The 18,073-nt window shown below is 41.3% G+C and overlaps 1 protein-coding gene and 1 pseudogene across 6 annotated transcripts in view; both read right to left on the bottom strand.

Moving 5' to 3' along the window:
- Positions 1-18,073, bottom strand: part of TMTC4 (transmembrane and tetratricopeptide repeat containing 4) — a 62,207-nt gene that overhangs the window by 20,904 nt on the left and 23,230 nt on the right. For 2 of the 4 annotated variants that reach the window (XM_008048632.2, XM_021707823.1), the window contains 6 exons: positions 9,794-9,894; positions 5,743-5,835; positions 5,051-5,215; positions 4,075-4,277; positions 2,587-2,758; positions 2,369-2,500 (listed from right to left, as the gene is read on the bottom strand). In XM_008048632.2, the coding sequence (XP_008046823.1) occupies positions 2,369-2,500; positions 2,587-2,758; positions 4,075-4,277; positions 5,051-5,215; positions 5,743-5,835; positions 9,794-9,894 (866 nt within the window). Of the gene's footprint in view, positions 1-2,368; positions 2,501-2,586; positions 2,759-4,074; positions 4,278-5,050; positions 5,216-5,742; positions 5,836-9,793; positions 9,895-17,371; positions 17,375-18,073 lie in introns of all 4 variants that reach the window. The other 2 variants (XM_021707821.1, XM_021707822.1) reach the window with 2 other exon arrangements.
- LOC103250038 lies at positions 11,730-12,248 on the bottom strand (annotated as a pseudogene). 2 transcript variants are annotated; one of them, XR_002481401.1, is made up of 2 exons: positions 12,170-12,200; positions 11,730-12,117 (listed from the first exon to the last, which is right to left on the bottom strand). The product of XR_002481401.1 is annotated as a mitochondrial import inner membrane translocase subunit TIM14 pseudogene, transcript variant X2 (transcript). The 2 variants fall into 2 exon arrangements; XR_503650.2 differs by having other exon boundaries at positions 11,730-12,248.

Raw genomic sequence — 18,073 nt, 5'->3', positions numbered from 1 at the left:
CTTAAATGAGATCTCTTCCCTAAAATCAACCTATCTTTTTTTCAGAAAAAGAAAGAACAATTTTATAACACTCAAATTTATAGTGGAGGGTTAAAATAAAATCTCTATCTTACTTATATGAATGGTATCATTGAAAAAAGTTATTGGAAAATAACTATTACCAGTAGGCCCATTTTAAAGATGAGGTCTTGTATTCCTTAGATTAAAAAAAGAAAACCACACACACAGATGCCTGATAATTGTATGCATGTCCATGTGAATACACCTATGTTTTCTAGCTTATAATGTAGGAAATAACATTTTGGGCTCAGACATCACATTTATCCCACCTGGGCATAGCACCATACCAGGTCTCTATCTAGCTACCTAAATTACTGACCTAGATGATGCCAGTTCAATCTTACTATGCCTCAGTTTCTTCCATCTGAAAAAATGAAGAAAATAATATCCGCTCTCTCTAAAAACCTTAGTGGGAAGATAATGGAGATTAATTATAGAGCCTCTATAAAGAAATCTGAGTTCCTCATGGTGAGCAACTATATAAATAGAAGGGGTAATTACTGCTATTCAAACAGTAAAGTAAAAATAAAGCAAATCTATTAACATTTATGAAATTAAATCATAGGCAATTTATTTTTGGTAGCATAAAATAAACTGATAAGTCAGCAAATCAAATTAAAGATTAAAAACTCAGAGTAATTCATTCTTTTATCTAAGTCTCTCAGCTGTAAAACATAAATAAAGTGTTTTAATCCAAGGAAAAGACAGATAGCCTGCACCTTTTATATACAAATTAAGACTTCAGGGTCACAATAAGATGCCAATTGTTCATTAGGTTTTTTTTACATGATTTTGCCTGAAATCATTGCTTTCTCTTAAATACAGAATATAGAAATGAGACAGAACTCCAGAGAGCTCCCCCTCCCCACCCAGGAGGATTACATTTAAACATCGTAGGAAATTCCAGTTCTGAGGTCCTAGGAGAAAATGAATCATTATTTAATGACAATGATCTGTACTATTCTAACCTAACCCCTTGGCTCCCATTTTGAGCAAACGGCGTTCCCGTCCTGTCATTTTTTTTTTTTTAAGCAGGATTTATTGAGAGGACAGAAAAGTTCTCACAGTGGGAGGGGACTCGAAAGGGTTGCCCCTGTCCTGTCATTTAATGCAAAAACCAAAACTAAAACGAGCTTACAAAAGTAACATTTCTTGAGCACCTACTACATGCTAACCACTACATTAAGGCATTTTAGCTCATTCAGCCCTAACAACAAACCCAGCAGGTGAGTATCAGTCCCCTCTTATACGAAAGGGCACTGAAAGTTCAAAAAAATTTAGTTTCACCCGAAGAAACATAAAGAAGTTCAACGAAGAGCTTGGATTCACGAAGAACACAGTGAAATAAATTCCTGCCAGACTACCTCAATAAAAAACACTGCCAATTTTAAAGTACAGTCACGTATCACTTAATGACAACAGGGATACTTTCTGAGAAATGTGTCGTTAGGTGATTTTATCATTATGAGAATATCAGAGTGAACTTACGCCTAGATGGTACAACCGATTACACACCTAGGCTGTATGATCTAGCCTATTGCTCCTAGGCAATAAACCTCAACAGCATATGACTGTACTGAACACTGAAGGCAACTGTAACAAAATGGTAAGTATTTGTATATCTAAACCTAGAACATACACAGTAAAAAAGTGGCCTTATAATCTTACGGGACCACCGTTGTGTATGCAATCTGCTGATGATCCAAACATTGCTATATGATATATGACTGACTATACATTTCTGTTTATCATATCTGACAAAAGGAATCACAAGCCAAGAACTGAAAAGGGAGGTAAATGTGTACTCTTGTGTAGCACACTGTGTAATTTGAACCTCCTGAACCAAATTATTGCCCATCTGTAGGTATTATGGTCACCTTTAAATTATAGCTTGGAAGAGGCTAGTTATTGCTATCCCCAGAGAACAGGGTTTGAAAAGTGTGGTTTAAATGTTCGAATCTGTGAATTGCCCAACCTCAGTCTGGATACATGATGTCATCTCCCCAACACCACTTCGAAGGATGATCATCAGATCACCTGGAAGATGAGTAAGGCCTCATTTGAGTAATCTGTTTCACTGATACTGTCTGCTTTTAACGAATTCACTTAAATTATTTTGGCTAAGTGAAATTTTAATAAATCTTGTCAAAATCACTAATAAAAAACACATATGACAAAGAAAAACCCCAAGTATTTGGCCGTGGTCTTATGCTAGACTCTGAACTCTAATAAATGTTCTGGTTCAGCTGTAGAACGTAAAACCTTTCCTAGTAATGTCTTTTAAAAAGAAATCTGGCAGCCAAGGTACCTTAGCGTTGAGGGGACACACAGACAGGGCACTTCTAAAGAGCTGATCTTCACTTCGCCACTGGCCACTGCGAACTACGCATCTCAGCACATTTATGAACAAAATCCCCAGGACGACAGCAGCAATTAGTTTCTTAAGAATAGAGAGACATGGTAAACATCATTAGTGAGATGCATCCAGTCGTTCTGCTCACGCGTGGCACTGTTCTTGGTTGTTACCTTTTTCTTAGTGTGTTTGCTCAGGACTCTAAATCCGAAGGTCAGCAGCACGCAGTACCCCATACTAGGCAAGTAGAGGACTCGCTCGGCAACCACAAAGCCCACTCGGAAGAACAGGTTACTAGCAGGAAGAAATGGGATAACAAGAAATCCCAGGCCCAGGGTCAGGATCCTGGAAGATGAAAAGTATTTCAATACATGGCAGTTTTCAGGCTTCTCAAGAAAAAAGTCCTACTCAATATTATATTAACAATAAGAACCTTTTTTCTTTCATGCCGCCAATTGAGAAGTATCATCATCGGCAAAAATATGACATCAGTAGAGAGGGTTTAGGCTGGTAGCATGAGGATAAGACAAATATTACCCAAGTGCTTATTACAAGCCTAAGGGTACTATTTAAAAGCTGTGTAATTCCTACTGATAAACTTAAAATGATTAATTTTTTGAGGCCTCCTTAATTCACCTGCTTCTAACTATGCCTCAAACCATGTAGGTGTTGGATAGGTCAGTGGATTTTGGTTTTGGTTTGTTCAATGTAGGTTTCATGGGGAAAAAAAAAATGTTTCCCTCTATACTCAACAGGAATAATGATGCTTAAGTAGTTTAAACTTTATAAAATCTGAAAAAAGTGAATAACATTTTTGGTTGCTAAATCCCCACAAATTTCAGTCAAGCAGAAAGAGAGCTGAGCATCGAGACACTTCTAGAACTATCCAATCATTTCCAATGTCTTGTATGATGCAAGAGGATTAATTCAGAAGCTAAATCAAATTTGGTAGCTCCTTTCTGTACCCTCTGCCTACAGAATTTAAAGAAAAAATTCTATTTCACATGTATTAGTGAACTGGGACTAAAGTTTGCCCTTCAGAATTACCAACCAATTTAAGACACACACAGGTAAACTTGCAATTTAATTTATTTTGAGAAATTACCAATCTAATTCCATAAACACTTATGCTTACAGGAAATCATCTTAAACAGTTTTCTTTTTCATGAAACACATTTGTTTTTCCCAATTATTTTCGCAATAATTTTTTTTTTTCATGGAAAAAGAATAGTCTCTTTGGGGAAGCGGCTTATTTTGTACACAGCAACAACAGACAGAATCATGACAGCATTCACTAGGGTTTTGTGAACAAGAATTGTGCAATAATGGGCACAACACACATCAATTACACTCTCTGTTCTGACCATAAATTACTCTTTACCACCTACAGTGAAAAGGATCTCAAAATGCTACTTCTCGGGGAAAGGGGGAGGAGGAGATATAGCAGTCATCCGTAGCCCCTCTTCCAAGTTCACTCCCCACCCATTGAAGCCAGCACTGGATTCCAAATGGATGGAAATCATCCCAGCCATAAATATGCATTTGAAACAAATGTCCTCAGACTTCACTTACACAAGATTGTTAAAATGATCAGCGCTAGGTTTTGAGAAATGCTTCTGACTCAACCAGTGTAGATGTTAAAATTCAGCGCTGCCTCTTACCTTCTCTTGTGGCCGTCCTCAGAGTACAGGGCTTGGCATATTAGGCCAATTAGGCAGAACCAGAGTGCTGCGAGTGCAATTACCCTCCAGTCACTGACGGACTTAATGAGGGGGATGCAGCCCATTGACCAATCAAAACACAGCCACCAGGGACACAGCAGCAGCCAGGCATTCAATGAATAGTAGTAATTATAGTTTATGGCCTGTCAGTCAAAAGGAAAACAAACAATTGATACTGAACTTGAATAACATATACATATATATATCCTAACTTCACTTTTGAGGTATTCAAAGAAAGCAGTCATATAAAATAAAACGATGCCAATTTGTATACTGGGTGTGAGACTATAGTCTGTAATTTATTAATTGTATTCAGATATTAAGACACAAAAATACAGCTAAGCCACCAACCAGACTAGGCAACACGTTTGTTATATTTCAGGCCAAGTTGTGACCCATTTAGTCGGTGCTACCTGAAGCCTGAGACCCCAGAAAAGGGTTACCTATGTGCCTAACATCTTAAGAACAGGGTTCTGTGGTTGTTCTCATTTCAAACTCTATGAAACGCACAGCTAAGAATCTGCAGCTTGATACCCTTGCCTTTAGGAAAAAAGGAAAATCGACAAGAACAAAGAGAATCTTGACACTGTCAGACTTCTAAAGATACCACCAAGCCTGTTACATTTTGCCTTCATCCAGTTACAGGGTTGGGTGGCTTCAACAAGACTTTCAGCAAGAAACCTAATGGCTGAAGAAACCACTCTTCTTTCCTTCTCCTTAGAAAGGAAATTTAAGGAGTTCACATACACCCTTTTAGTCTCCTACTAAAAACCCACTTTCATTCTAGAATACCCCTGGTGTCCCATTTAGGAGGGATTTTGTGGGTGTGGTGAGGAGTAAGGAAAGGAGAGATGAGAGATCTGAGAATTTGGTGGGGAGAGAAAAACAATGCAAAGGGAGCAGGCTCAGAACTCACCCTCACCAATACATTGTCGGCAAAGGAGGCCGGGTTGTCCACCTCAGTGAAGGCCGGCGGGCCAGTGCCCATGATTTTCCAGCGCGTGTAGAGCATCCCAGCCCCTCCCAAGGTGAGGAGAGTCACCCTGAAGAGAAGGCCCCCATTCCTGAGCATGCTGATGTTCTGAAAGGACATCACAAGGCCACCCATGTTGCATATTTTCTTTTTTCTTTTTAGAGACGAGGTTTCATACTGTCACTCAAGCTGGAGTGCAGTGGCATATTCACAGCTCACTGCAGCCTTGAACTCCTGGGCTCAAGAGATCCTTCTGTCTGAGCCTTCTGAGTAGCTGGGACTAAAGGTGTGTATCACCTTGCCTAACTATTTCTTTTTTTCAGAGATGGGGTCTCACTATGTTGCCCAGGCTGGTCTTGAACTCCTGGCCTCAAGCAATCCCCCTGCCTCAACCTCCCAAAGGGCTTGGTCTACAAGTCTGAGCCATCAGGCCCGGAACAGATTTTCAGATAAAAATGTAGCCAAACCAGGTACAAATGTGCAGCAATTCTGCCTGAACTACTTTGACACTGTCCTTTAAAATGCTGGCTATTTTAGAATTCAAAATCACAAGGAATACTTTGAAAACGGCATTCTAAATCAGCTGGTACTTGACATTTTCCATGTCTGGGCTAGAGACAAAAGTATATACTCACCTCTAATGACTTGTCCTTATGTAGTACCTTCTGAACAATTTCCAGAACATTGAATTTGCCTATCACCAAGATGTCAAATACCGCATTCAAACCCTAAGGAAACAAAGCAAGACAATCAGTGATAGAAGAACCTAACTCTGATTAGATAACAATCAAATTTCATAATTTTAGTACTGAATCTAGGCAAGAAATGCAATGGATTGGATAATCAGATAAGACCTTTTCAGTTCTTTAAAAAAAACCCTATGTTTCTGTGAAATTAGCTCAGGGTAATATGTAATGTCACATTTATTATCTAGTAAGTCCTTGATAGAAATGATTTCATAGTCTGCATATATAAGAGTGCTATTGAGATTCAGGACAGCTAGAAATTTGGGGCTCCCAGGAAAAGTGCCCCAGAGGTTCCTCCCCTAGCCCCTTTTTTATAACTATAAAATAGTCCTTTAGTTCATGTAACAGAGTGGTTGCCTGGGCGGTAATTATGCTGAAAGATAAAGACAGTGTCAGCGCTACAAACCTCATGTGCTGACTGATCTCAGCATGTTTAGTAAAAGCAGATGTAAACATGCATGATGATCTCTGATGGAGCCTTGGAGACCTCCTGGGTAGAGTCCTAGTTGTCCAAGAGCTTTCTCTTCTTACCAGGCACATAGCGAGACTACATCTCCCAGCCTCCCCTGTCACTGGGGAAGGTCAAGGGGCTGAGTTCTAGCGAACACGGAATGGGGAGAAGTGACATGTGCCATTCTGGAGGATTGGTTGTAAAACCTGGATGCACTCCACCACTTGGCTTCTCTTTCCAGTTGGCTGGGATGGAGATGCCCAGGGTGACTGTGTAAACTACACGCTCTCAATGGCATGGGCACTCCCAGCCTGAGCCCGCTATGTGAAGAACAGCCACCTCTGTCAATCTGAAGCCCTGCCCACGACCAACCGTTAGGTGAACCACATATAACTTCATTGAGCAGCTTTGTCTACACTAACAGTTTCCAGTAGCACCATGATAGTTGCTTTCTCGCAGGTAAGGGCTGCTTTTGTACCTATTAAACCTATAGTCACAAGTTGAAGGAGAGAAAAGCCCTGGATCTCTTCCCTCCCCTGCAACAGACTTTCTACAAAGGTTGCTGCTGCTGGCTGTGTCATCTAGCAAATCTCCCTGTCCAGTCTGGATAAAGTTGTCTGAATATACTCGGTAGATATGGTTAAAGTTGCCCCTAAATGACTTGGGTCTTTTTAATGTAATCTTCTTTGAGACAAAGAAGCTCATACATCATCAGAAGTCACTTGTAATTTGTGGTTTTCAGAGCAAGGATGACATCCCTTCTTAACCCTCTCCCATAAATGCTAATTACCCAATATACGGGCCAGTGCTGGGTTAATCATTTCAAAGAATCCTCATTTTATTCACCCATGTGGATGCATGATCTTAGGGGGTCACGGAAGACCATTTCTGCTTGGTTGAAAACCATTTTCTAGAAGGCAGAAGCTCTCTGTTTAGCTGCAGCTATCTTCTCATACTATTTGTTTTCCTGTGAGTTATAGGACAGTCATCGGGGTGACAGAGTCATGTCGAGTCAGACACAACACCAGCACTCCCTCCCCTGTCCCACTTAAATGCATCATCAAAATGTCCAAATATTAGGCTAATCTTTAAAAGTAACTACATTTCACGGTATCTTTATTCATGTAAATTCAACCAAATTCTTTCATGCTTCTAAAAACACTGCATAGGAGTTACCTGAGGACCTTGTTGATGGAGATTCTGACTCAGCAGGTGAGATCCTGAATTTCTAACAAGTTGGTGCCTCTGGTCCTTAGACAACACTTTATTTGAGGGAAAGGTTCTAAAACCAGCGGATCTCAACAGGATGTTTCCTCTCCCCACCCCCCAGGGATGTTTGGCAATGTCTAAAGATGTTTTAGGTTGTTGCAACGGAGGGGGCCTACTGCCATCTAGGTAGAGGCCAGGGAAGGTGCTAAACATCGTACGATGCACAGAACAGTCCCCACAAGAAAGAATTGTCTGGCCTAAAATGTTAATAGTGCCAAGGTTGAGAAACATTGGCTTGGAGCCAACTTTTAAAAAGCAACTCATGAAAGCCAGGTATCTTTCCACAGTCATTCTTTCTATACCATTTCCACACTAGCTTCCTCTTAAGGGACAGAGCCCAATAAACTCACTCATCTTTGCCTTGATCTATGTCAACCCCCAGATAGCTCTGACTGCTCTGTCTTCCCCAGGCTATTCCCATGTGGTTATTTGCATCTCATGTTTTTGCTTTTCATTTCTCTACCTTGGCACACAACCCTAATTTCTGAGTTTTCTTCTTATACTGTAAAGGAGAAAGCTGGCTAAAATGGAGAAAGAGGAGAGACGATTTCAACACCTCTCTAAACAGTTTCAATCCTGGGCCCTGTTTAGAGCTCCTCCCCTCTTTGACATTGCCAGAGGAAGCCTGATGGAGGTTCTGTTCCAGGGACCTATGACACTCAACACTTGTCTAACTCACTGGGGTCCGTGCTAGGTGGCCACAAAACATTTAACGACTGTGTTCTTTCACAGACTGATTCCTATTCAGTGACAACTTACTGAGAATTTACTATATAAACATGGGTTCACCCTGGGAAGTCCAAAACGACCAACTGTCTTGTAGTCCCTGCCTTCAGGGGGCTTGCATCTACACAGGACAGTAGTCACAAAAGAACCAATGAAGTAGATTACTGTAGAGTGGAAATGTCACCACAGCAGGGAGGATGAGACTGAGAGAATTCTGTACAGACCTCGGCAGAGTAATTCTTATCTTTTGTTTCCAGAGTTTATTTTTCTACAATTACTCCTCTTTCTTCAACCTAAGATGGAAGCATTTAGGTTTTGCCATTTCTTTGGGTCTTCATTTCCTCATGAGGGTACCTGTGTCATGTTAAACTTCCATGAGATAAATCTGAATGCTTTTCTTCTGTTGGTATGTCTTGTGTCAGTCTAATTCTCAAGCCTAGCCAAAAAACTTCTAAGAAGGCAGAGGTAAAATGCTGCCTCTCCTACAAGGTCTAGATTAGAGTGGTGGTTACACAGGGGTAGACTTTTGTCCAAATTCAAACTCTTCCTTTACACGTGGCACATCTTCTTGTACACAAATTATACCTCCATAAAATCATAGCTAAAATAAAAAAAATTGTTGGGCGGCTTGGTTTTAAAGATTGAAATAGTTTTGAAACACAAAATAAATTTTTCTTCTGTCTGGGTTTTAACTACATATCCTAAGCAAAATGTACTCTAAAACACATTTAAAGACAACCAAGATAATAAGATGCCTACACTATATTATGTGTAAAGAGACTTCAAGGCTCAAAGTTAGAATAAGTGAATAGAAGTCACATCTGGCTTAAAGGGAGCACTTTGAGGACAAAATCTCACTTGAAACATTAGCATTGTTACATGCTCTTCTTTAAAGATTACACTAGGAATCTTTTAATTTCATGTCAAACATTTGTGACCATGGAATACTTTGGCTCTTGTGCTGGTTGATGTCTTACTTGGGTGATGATTAACAATACTTATAGGTTAGTTTTGGGGGTGGGGGAATGGCGAGGAGAAAGAGGATGTGTGTGCATGGGTGGTTCCAAGTGGGGACAGAGCCACCACTCCTTCACTTCCAGACTACCCACTGCCCTTTCCAAATCCAGGATAAAACCATTGAGGTCAGTTCCACCTAAGATTGTGAAAAGATGTCAGAGCATCCTCAAAAACTCAAAGCACTCTTTTCTCTTTTTCCACAGGGCCTATCAAGAGGTCCCATCATAGCTCCGTGAGAGCTTCTCATTTGCCATTTCTTCCCAGTTGCGAATGGTCGCCCAGGAAGATAGTCAATTTGACCTGAAATACCAAAATTGTGAGAGCAAATGTCATTTGTCCAGAAAGCTCTATGACCCTCAGGCTGCCAATGGTTTTCAGAAGTAGGAGGTGGCAAAGGCAGGGCCAGCCCCAGATATCTGTACAGGAGGGGAAAGGGTGCATACAAAAGGCAGGCCCAGGCCACGCCCTGGCTCTCACCAGCACAGTGATCCCTTGTTCCTTGCACAGCATTGCCACTGCTCCCAGGAGAATACTCAGCAGCACCCAGAAGGTAGAAGAAGGCGAACCCTCCTTGTTACCTACCAATTAAGAGAAATAAACAAATGCAAAGTCACACAATGCAGCTCAGTCTTATTACCAACAGGAAGTAAAATTTCAAGCCTGCACCTTAAATAACCACAGGTGGTCTTCAGACAGCACCACGCTGTAAGCGACTGTGCATTTCTGGCCCGACAACACCCTCTAAATGGTGCATATGTCCTCTCTCAAGGCTCTCCCAAGCAGGATCCCAGAGCTTTAGGAAGGCATTGTCATGAAGCCCCGGCCACAAAGATGCCTCACACTAGAGTCCCCATGGGGCAAGTACCTTCTTCCCAATCTGTCAATCACCTACTAGATCATTCTGACAAGTAGTGTTGAGAACTCCCGCTGAGACTGCAAACAATCCATCTGGTTTCAAGAGGACCCCAAGGGTAGCTGCTGCTGTCATGATGCGAGGCAGGGAATGCCTGAGCAGCTCTGAGAATCTACAACTCCCAGGATAGGAGTCGGTGCTCTCAGAACCCAGGTGGCTGAGGATAGCTCTGCTCTGCTCCAGCCTCTACCAAAGGATGAATGGCTCCTGACAGAGAACTGGCACCCACCTAGCACCTGGGACAGGTAAAGGCACAGGCCAGGCTGGGCTGTGAATCTGCATGGGGGCTCGAGCACTAACAGCAAGCCGAAACATCACCAGACATGTGAACATGGAAGAAGCTCGGGTGGGCAGGAGCTTAAGGAACCATGTCCTTAGCAGCTTTCTGAAGAACAGGGTCTGGGTATACACACTGTCTTGGTCAGTGGTGTATGCAATTAGGGGGCCAGAGCTGAACCACCGGGGAGGAGAGGGAAGGCCACATAAGTAATTATATCTGCCGTTCCTTTGTGAAGCCCTCACCCCTCATCTAAATGAATGAACACACATTTAAAAAGACATTGATTTAAAGTGGGGCAAAAGTGAACCTGCTTCAGATCCACTTAAAACCAGAACTCCTGGTGTGAATTCTACCTCTGGCACTCACGATGTGACACCGAGCAAGTTACTTACACTCATGGTCTCAATGACCTCATCTATAAAATGCAAGCCATGTTATCTGCCTCTGGATATATTTGGGAGGAAAATATGATATAGGAATACCTGGCCATTTGTGGTAAAAATTACATAAATATGTTTGTAAACACAAAACATATCTCTGAAAAATGTAAAAGAAATTGACGATAGCAGTTTCTCAGAAGTTCTAAGAGGAAAAATGGGGGTACATGAGGGAGGAAGTCTTACTTTTCATTTTTAAACCTTTAGTACCTTTAAAATTTTATTAACCAACCTTACCCCACATCTTTCAAATAAATAAATAAATAAACAAAACATTTTCTTAACTGTGTGTTTAATATTTAGTTTTTTTTTCAATATTTTTACAGTTTTTAATGTATGATATCTAAATTCTGTCTGATACTCTACATATACCCAAGTCAATTTCTTAGGTCAAAGTTGTGGCTAAATTCACTTTTAAATACAAGGTTCCAAGTAGCTGGGCCAGTTGTTTGTACCTTAAACAGCTTTTCCTCATAAGAGTCATTACTTCAACAGCTTAAGCTAATTCCATCATATTATTTATCACACAGTTTAATGATCAGTTTATCAGTCTTCTATTAGATTGGGAGAGCAAGGATATCACCTTCACTTTAAAGCAGAAATAGGTGCCAAATTATTAGCTAAATGAACAATGAACAATATTTCTATTCAAGTGATGTGCATTTGTCCATGATTAAGAATTACCATCCAACTATTCTAAACTAGTCTACAGTCTGATTTAAGATCCTCAAATTTAAACAAGAAAATTATACCGAGGCTTTTGATTTAGCTTGTGCTAAATCATTTTTTAAAATTGTAACTGGGCATTTTATTATAAAAAATTGGTGCTTGTATACACAAACTAATATGAACTCAAAATTCATGAAACATTTACTTCATTTTTTAGCTTGACCTTCTAGTAAATCTTTAGCTTCATTGATTTTGGCTGCTATATAAGGAGATCCTCCTTTGTCCGGATGATTTAGGAGCATAATACGTCGATGAGCATCTCTTATTTTTCCTTTATTGGCAGTAGGGCTTACACCTAGTACTAATGCTGCTTCCCGTTTTGTCATTTTGGGTTCAAACCCACCTCTGTAATAGCCACCACTGAAGGCAGGTTTTGGTAGACTTGCAAAAACTTGTTTTACTTGAGGTTCCATATGTTTCATGGCTTGCAGAACATAACGACCTGCAAATCCTGCAGCAGCAATAGTGAATCCAACTGCTACCACTGTACTGGCCATGGCTCAGGCTCGGCTCCCCTGCCTCCCCCGGGAGTGCAGCTCATCCCAGCGTGGAGTTCGCGGCCATCAATTACACGCCTTTCAATATTTAGTTTTTAAAAAACTAAAAATTAAAAAAACACATGGTATAGTGCTGGAACCAGATAAAACATTCAATAAATGTCTGTTGCACACAAATTGGCTTGGAAGGAGATAGAATTTCCAATGGGGGTTTGTTGCAGTGGTCAAGGGAGTAGCTGATCAGTTATCTTGTCATAAAACGTGTCAGACGTGATATAGTATCAAAGATACAACTTGGTTCTTATTAAACTAGTTGCTCAGGAAACCAACCATCGAGTGTTAGGGTGTGTCATGAAGACCCTGGATGAAAGGATATAAAAAGCCTCTTGAAAACCTAAGAAGGAATCAGTAATGTCCCAGGAGGGAAGGACTTTCTGCCCTGCTAGCAGTCAGTGGGGTCTGGCCTGGCAGTGGGAGGTGCTCTTTATTTTTATTTTTTCCAAAGGTTTGTGAGCATTTTAATAGCACTCTCTATTGTTTAGACATATACCAATTTTTTTAACATCATCAATTATTGCTAACATGAATTCAAAGCAAGGATATAGATTTTTAAACAACACTAGAGGCCAGGCAAGGCGGTTCATGCCTGTAATCCCAGCACTTTGGGAGGTGGAGGATTGCCTGAGCCCAGGGGTTTGAAACCAGTCTGGGCGATATGGTGAGACCTCACTTTTACAATAAATGAAAAAAAGTAGCCGGGTGTGGTGGCGCATGCCACTGGTTCCAGCTACTTGGAAGGCTGAGATAGAAGGATCGGCGAAGCCCAGCAGGTAGACGCTGTGGTGGCTGTGAGTGTGCCATTGCACTCCAGACAGAGAGAGACTTTTGACTTCAAAAACAAACAAACAAATAAATAAGTAAATCTAGAACAAATCAGAAAATCATGACACAACTGCCATCACCAAATCTTAATCTTCAGAGAACATCATCTTCACAAGAGCGGCTGGTCACTCAGATTCTACCAGTTTCTGAGATGTCCCATATTTAAGGAGTATAGGCCCTGCAGAACTTTCCAAAAATAAGGAGCGCTTCACAAATGTGCGCGTCATCCCTGGGAAGGGACCATGCTAATCTTTTTATGGATCCAATTTTAGTAACTGTGCTGTGGAAGCAAGGAGGGGGCGCTCTTAACCTTGAATGTTCTACATTTGAGTTGAGACTCCTGTCAAGGCAACAGAGACCTCTTCCCAGCTGAGTCTTGGGGACTCCCAACACACCCTGAGCCAGACTCACTCCCCACATGCCAGGCACCTGCATCTCCAGCACGAGCAGCTATGCCTGGGATGGCTGGGAACAACTTCTTGTTCCTACACAGACTTCCACAACAGGAGAGATTAGGAACTGAAGCAAAAAGTACAGCCCGGTGAACATTTTCTGTCAGCTTTTTGGGAGGAATCTCTGTACATCAAGTTGCCAGATTTTGTGTTTTTATGTCTAAAAATAAAAATAAGGCTGGAGTACAGTAGCACGATCTCAGCTCACCACAGCTTCAGTTTCTCGGGTTTGGGCAATCCTTCCACCTAAGCCTCTCAAGTAGCTGGGGCAATAGGCATGCACCACCACACTTGTCTAATTTTTTTCTTTTTTCTGTAGAGACAAGGTCTCATTATGTTGTCCAAGCTGGTCTCAAACTCCTGGGCCCAAGTAATTCTCCCATTGACTTCCCAAAGTGCTAGGATTACAGGCGTGAGCCACCACACCTGGCAAGTTTCCAGATTTATTATTATTATTATTTTAGAAAGCAGGATTATTGAGAGGACAGAAAAGCTCCCACAGTGGGAGGGGACCCGAGGAGGATGCCTAAGTTTCCAGATTTTAAGTACAAAGAAGCAGAATAAATTTTTTTTTTTTTTTTGAGTTGGTGTTTCAGCTCCTTCCAAGTAAATGGAACTACAGGCACTCGCCACCATGCCCAGCTAATTCTTTGATTTATTGTAGAGATGAGGTCTTGCCAAGTTGCCTAGGCTGGTCTCGAACTGGTGGGCTCAGGCAATCCTCTCACCTCAGCGTCCCAAAGTGCTGGGATTATAGGCATGAGCCACCGCACACAGCCCAGAATAATATTATACACAAAGTTTATTGGCTGTTATTGCTGAGGCACTTTAAGGCTTCTCACAAGGCCAACTGGTAAACAGTAAAATCTCATTAACTGGGATTTTTCTGTTTTATCAAAGACAATGAGCATTCTTGTTTTAAACCCTTTCAAATCCTTCCTTCTGTCTTTACTCTTCTGACAGTGGCTTTAAAGGCCTTACTACAGTGGCCACCACCTGACACCTCTCCAGTTTCTCCCAATGTATATCCCGTTCCAGGCCGACCACCATGGCCAAGTCAACACTTCTCCCTTGGCTTTGCTTATTACTCCATTCCCTTAGGCTAGAATGCCCCTGGCAAAACCTTGCTCAATCAATAAAACTGTCAAACATCACTTACGCCATGAAATTCCAGGCAGTCTCCTTTCTCAGTTTACTTGTTTTCTTTCACAGTTAGAACGGTGAATGTTCCTACCACGTGCTCACCTGGCTGCCTCATTCACCTCTCAGTGAACCCAACTGACTGCCTAGAGTAAGCCAGGCCCAGCGGTAGCAGTCTAAATTGCCCTTATCACAATCTATCCTGATGTTCTTCACACAGTCGATCACAAACACTTGATTTTCTGTCATTTCCCGAGAGAACGGATCTCTCTACCTCAATACTACTCCCATTTGGGCTGGTTACTCCTGTGTTGGGGCTACACTGCGTATCACAGGATACTTGGTATCACCTCTAGCTTCTACCTATCAGATGCCAGTAGCAACCCCCCACCCCTGCCCTCAGCTGTGAAAACCAAATATATCACAGACATTGCCAGTGTCCATGGGTTGGGGCAGAGAGTAGGAAATTTCCCTGCTCCCAGTTGAGAACCACTGCCCTAAATCATGGCTATTGCACTTGGATCTTATTAGAAACAGATTCAGGCCCCACCCAGATCTGCTGACTCAGAAACTGAGGATGGTAACCATCCACTGGCCCTGAGCAAGCGTTCCAGGGGATTCTGATGCTCTCTCAAGATAAGAGCATCACCTCCCATAGGAAGCTTGCTCCCAGCTGAATTGCTGCCACCATGCCTGGCTTGTAGGAGCGACTAAACATTTTAAGACCTACTCTGGAAAGGCTGCAGGCATATTCGGTGAGTAAAGCATCTCTTTACCATCTACCAAAATGGGTGCAATAAGCTTTGAGTGCCTGACAATCCTGCAACCACAAGGTATGAATAGTGCTTCTTAGAGCTTGTGCATTTCACCTCCCCTGCAGTGATAGAAATGCTGGAATCCCTTCCAAGATGCTGCCAGCAGGGGGCCACCTGGCCTTGACTTGAGCAACTTCAGCAATGGGGATTAACTTTTCAAAACACAGTTCATTCGTCTTTAAACTTGGCATTGTTAGGATATTCTTCCTTACGCTGAGCCCAAACATGCCTCCCTGAGCTTCAGGTGGTCTTAGCTCTGGCCTAGGGCAGTGTCACTCCAAGTTGGTCAGGCCACATGAGCCTGGAAGTCAAGTTCTCTCTACTGAAAACCCCAACACATTGGTATAGTTAGAGCCAACAAACAAAGGATCTCTTTATTTGCAGAAATTAATGACTCTGTATGGCAAGACCAACCGGTCATAATTATGAGCCACAATGACAACAAAACCCTGGCAAATTAAGCATAATTCCAATTTGGGCATTTGCATTTTATTTGGAACTTATTGTTTCACTTGGGCATTTGCTAACACTCATTAGCACACAAGTATTGGTAAGCACCAAAGCTTTGCAAAAAAATATGACTCAGATAGCCCTAAAGCTGACATATTGATGAATTCCCTTTAGGGTAAGATTTGGGGAAAGGGTCACACACATTTTAGGAATGGCACACAGGGTCTCGCTAGAAAACTCGAGGTGATCACAGCTCACAATGTGACATGTTGGAGAAGTCCAGGCCTTCTGCCATGAAAGAGAGAGAGGATGGCCTTGACCACTCAGTCTTGGGGTATAGTTCATATAGCCCCTCCTACCATGACACATTTTCCTGAGCCCCGGTCAAACCACCTTCAGGATCTTCTATGAACAGTTTATATATAAACAGAAACTTTTAATTATAAATGATCCCATTAACTACAATGGGGTCTCATCTACAGATAAACGGGTAAAAGATACCTCCAGTCCACCCTGTCCCAGCTCAAAGCCACTCCTAGCCCAACATGAAAAGATAGGGCTGTGGCCAGGCCTCAGTCCATTGTTTTCATGTCAACTAAGCATTCCCTTCAATGATTCACTAGAAACCAAATGGACTCCCTACTCCCCACCCCACCCTGCCAACCTAATACCTGAATTTGATTCTTTTTTTGTTAGGCTTTTTCACACCCACAAGAATTTGCGTTGGAAATTCTCAACTAAACGTAATATAATTTTCCAACAGAATGTTCCCTGTTTTTAATTTCAAAAGCAAAATGATCAAGGGAAAGATCTCTTGGTCACTTTATATTTCTGTCTAAAAAAAACTAAATTAACTTGTATTTTTACTTGACTGTAACATGGATTGATTTTTTCCCCCATGGGCCATGGGCCTCTGATAGGAAAAAAATACCCAGTTTCTCCAGTGAAAACACCCAAAGGATGGCTCTTGAAAGCACTCTGTGAACACAAAGGTAAATTACTACACAGATATGAAAGTGATAGGCTCGTGTTCCACATATCTTATCTAGAATTTAAAATGACTAAATTAGAGACAATTGAAAACAGAAAAACAATATACAGAAAACACAGGCTTTGGATTTATTGACAGCCGTCACCCTAATCTCACCCCATAATTTCACCACAGCTCTCAAACCTGAAACTCCTCCACTTTCCAAATCCTCTACTGCAATTTTGATGGGAGAGTCCTACTCTTTAATTTTCCCTTAGTCTTCCAATTTTGCTTCAAACACACCCAGTATAAAAACATATGAAAGCTGAGGCAATTTTTCTCTGCTGAAAAAGGTTTCCAGTCTCAGTGATTATTAAATATTAAGCATTGCTTCTCAAAACAGTGGCAATTTCAGATCAAAGGCAAAATTTTAATGGTCAGAGTTATAAACCCAGTGACAGCCTCATATTCAGAGCATCACATTCCAGACCTGCTACTGCCCAAGAGTGCAGTCATTATAGCCAAAGAACACTTGAAATGTACCTAGTCCCAATTCAGATGTGTTAAATGCAATACCTGATTCTGAAGACTTGGTGTGAAAAAAATGATGTGATCTATTTCATATTTTTATATTGATTACATGTCAACATTGTATTTTTGATATGAGATAAATAAAATATACGATTGAAATTCATCTCACCTATTTCTTTTTATAACGTGGCCACTAGAGAATTTAAAGGCACGTCTGGCTCCTACTGCATTTCTGTTGTATGGCAATGCCTAGACAATGGATCAAAGATCCAATTCACGGATGAAATGATTTGTACATAGTTATGCTAGTATTCTTTGAAAATTTGGAAAATATGTCTGAAAAGTCGAAGAATATATGAGTTTGCCAATTGAAATCCAATTCTTTCTCCCCTAATACCTACCAGATTAGCCGCTCAGTACTTTATCAGGAGTTAAAAGACTAAGCATATACACACACTTGAGGTTTCCCAGATTTCAAACTGAAGAGCTTAGTTTAACCAATATTTTTAAACCATTCCATCTAAATGAAAGGGGTCCTCTTTACAAATGCATAGTATTTATGTGCATGATAAACTAAGGCCAGTCTACACAGTATTGACAAAATGTTTCCAGTTCTGGGTAAACAAAAAAAGGCCTTGTACACACTGGGAAACTAGTTCTG

This window comes from Carlito syrichta, unplaced genomic scaffold, assembly GCF_000164805.1.
Source record: "Carlito syrichta isolate Samal-C Ts95f unplaced genomic scaffold, Tarsius_syrichta-2.0.1 Scaffold126448, whole genome shotgun sequence".
Lineage (NCBI taxonomy): Eukaryota > Metazoa > Chordata > Mammalia > Primates > Tarsiidae > Carlito > Carlito syrichta.
This window is presented reverse-complemented; position numbering and strand designations above follow the sequence as displayed.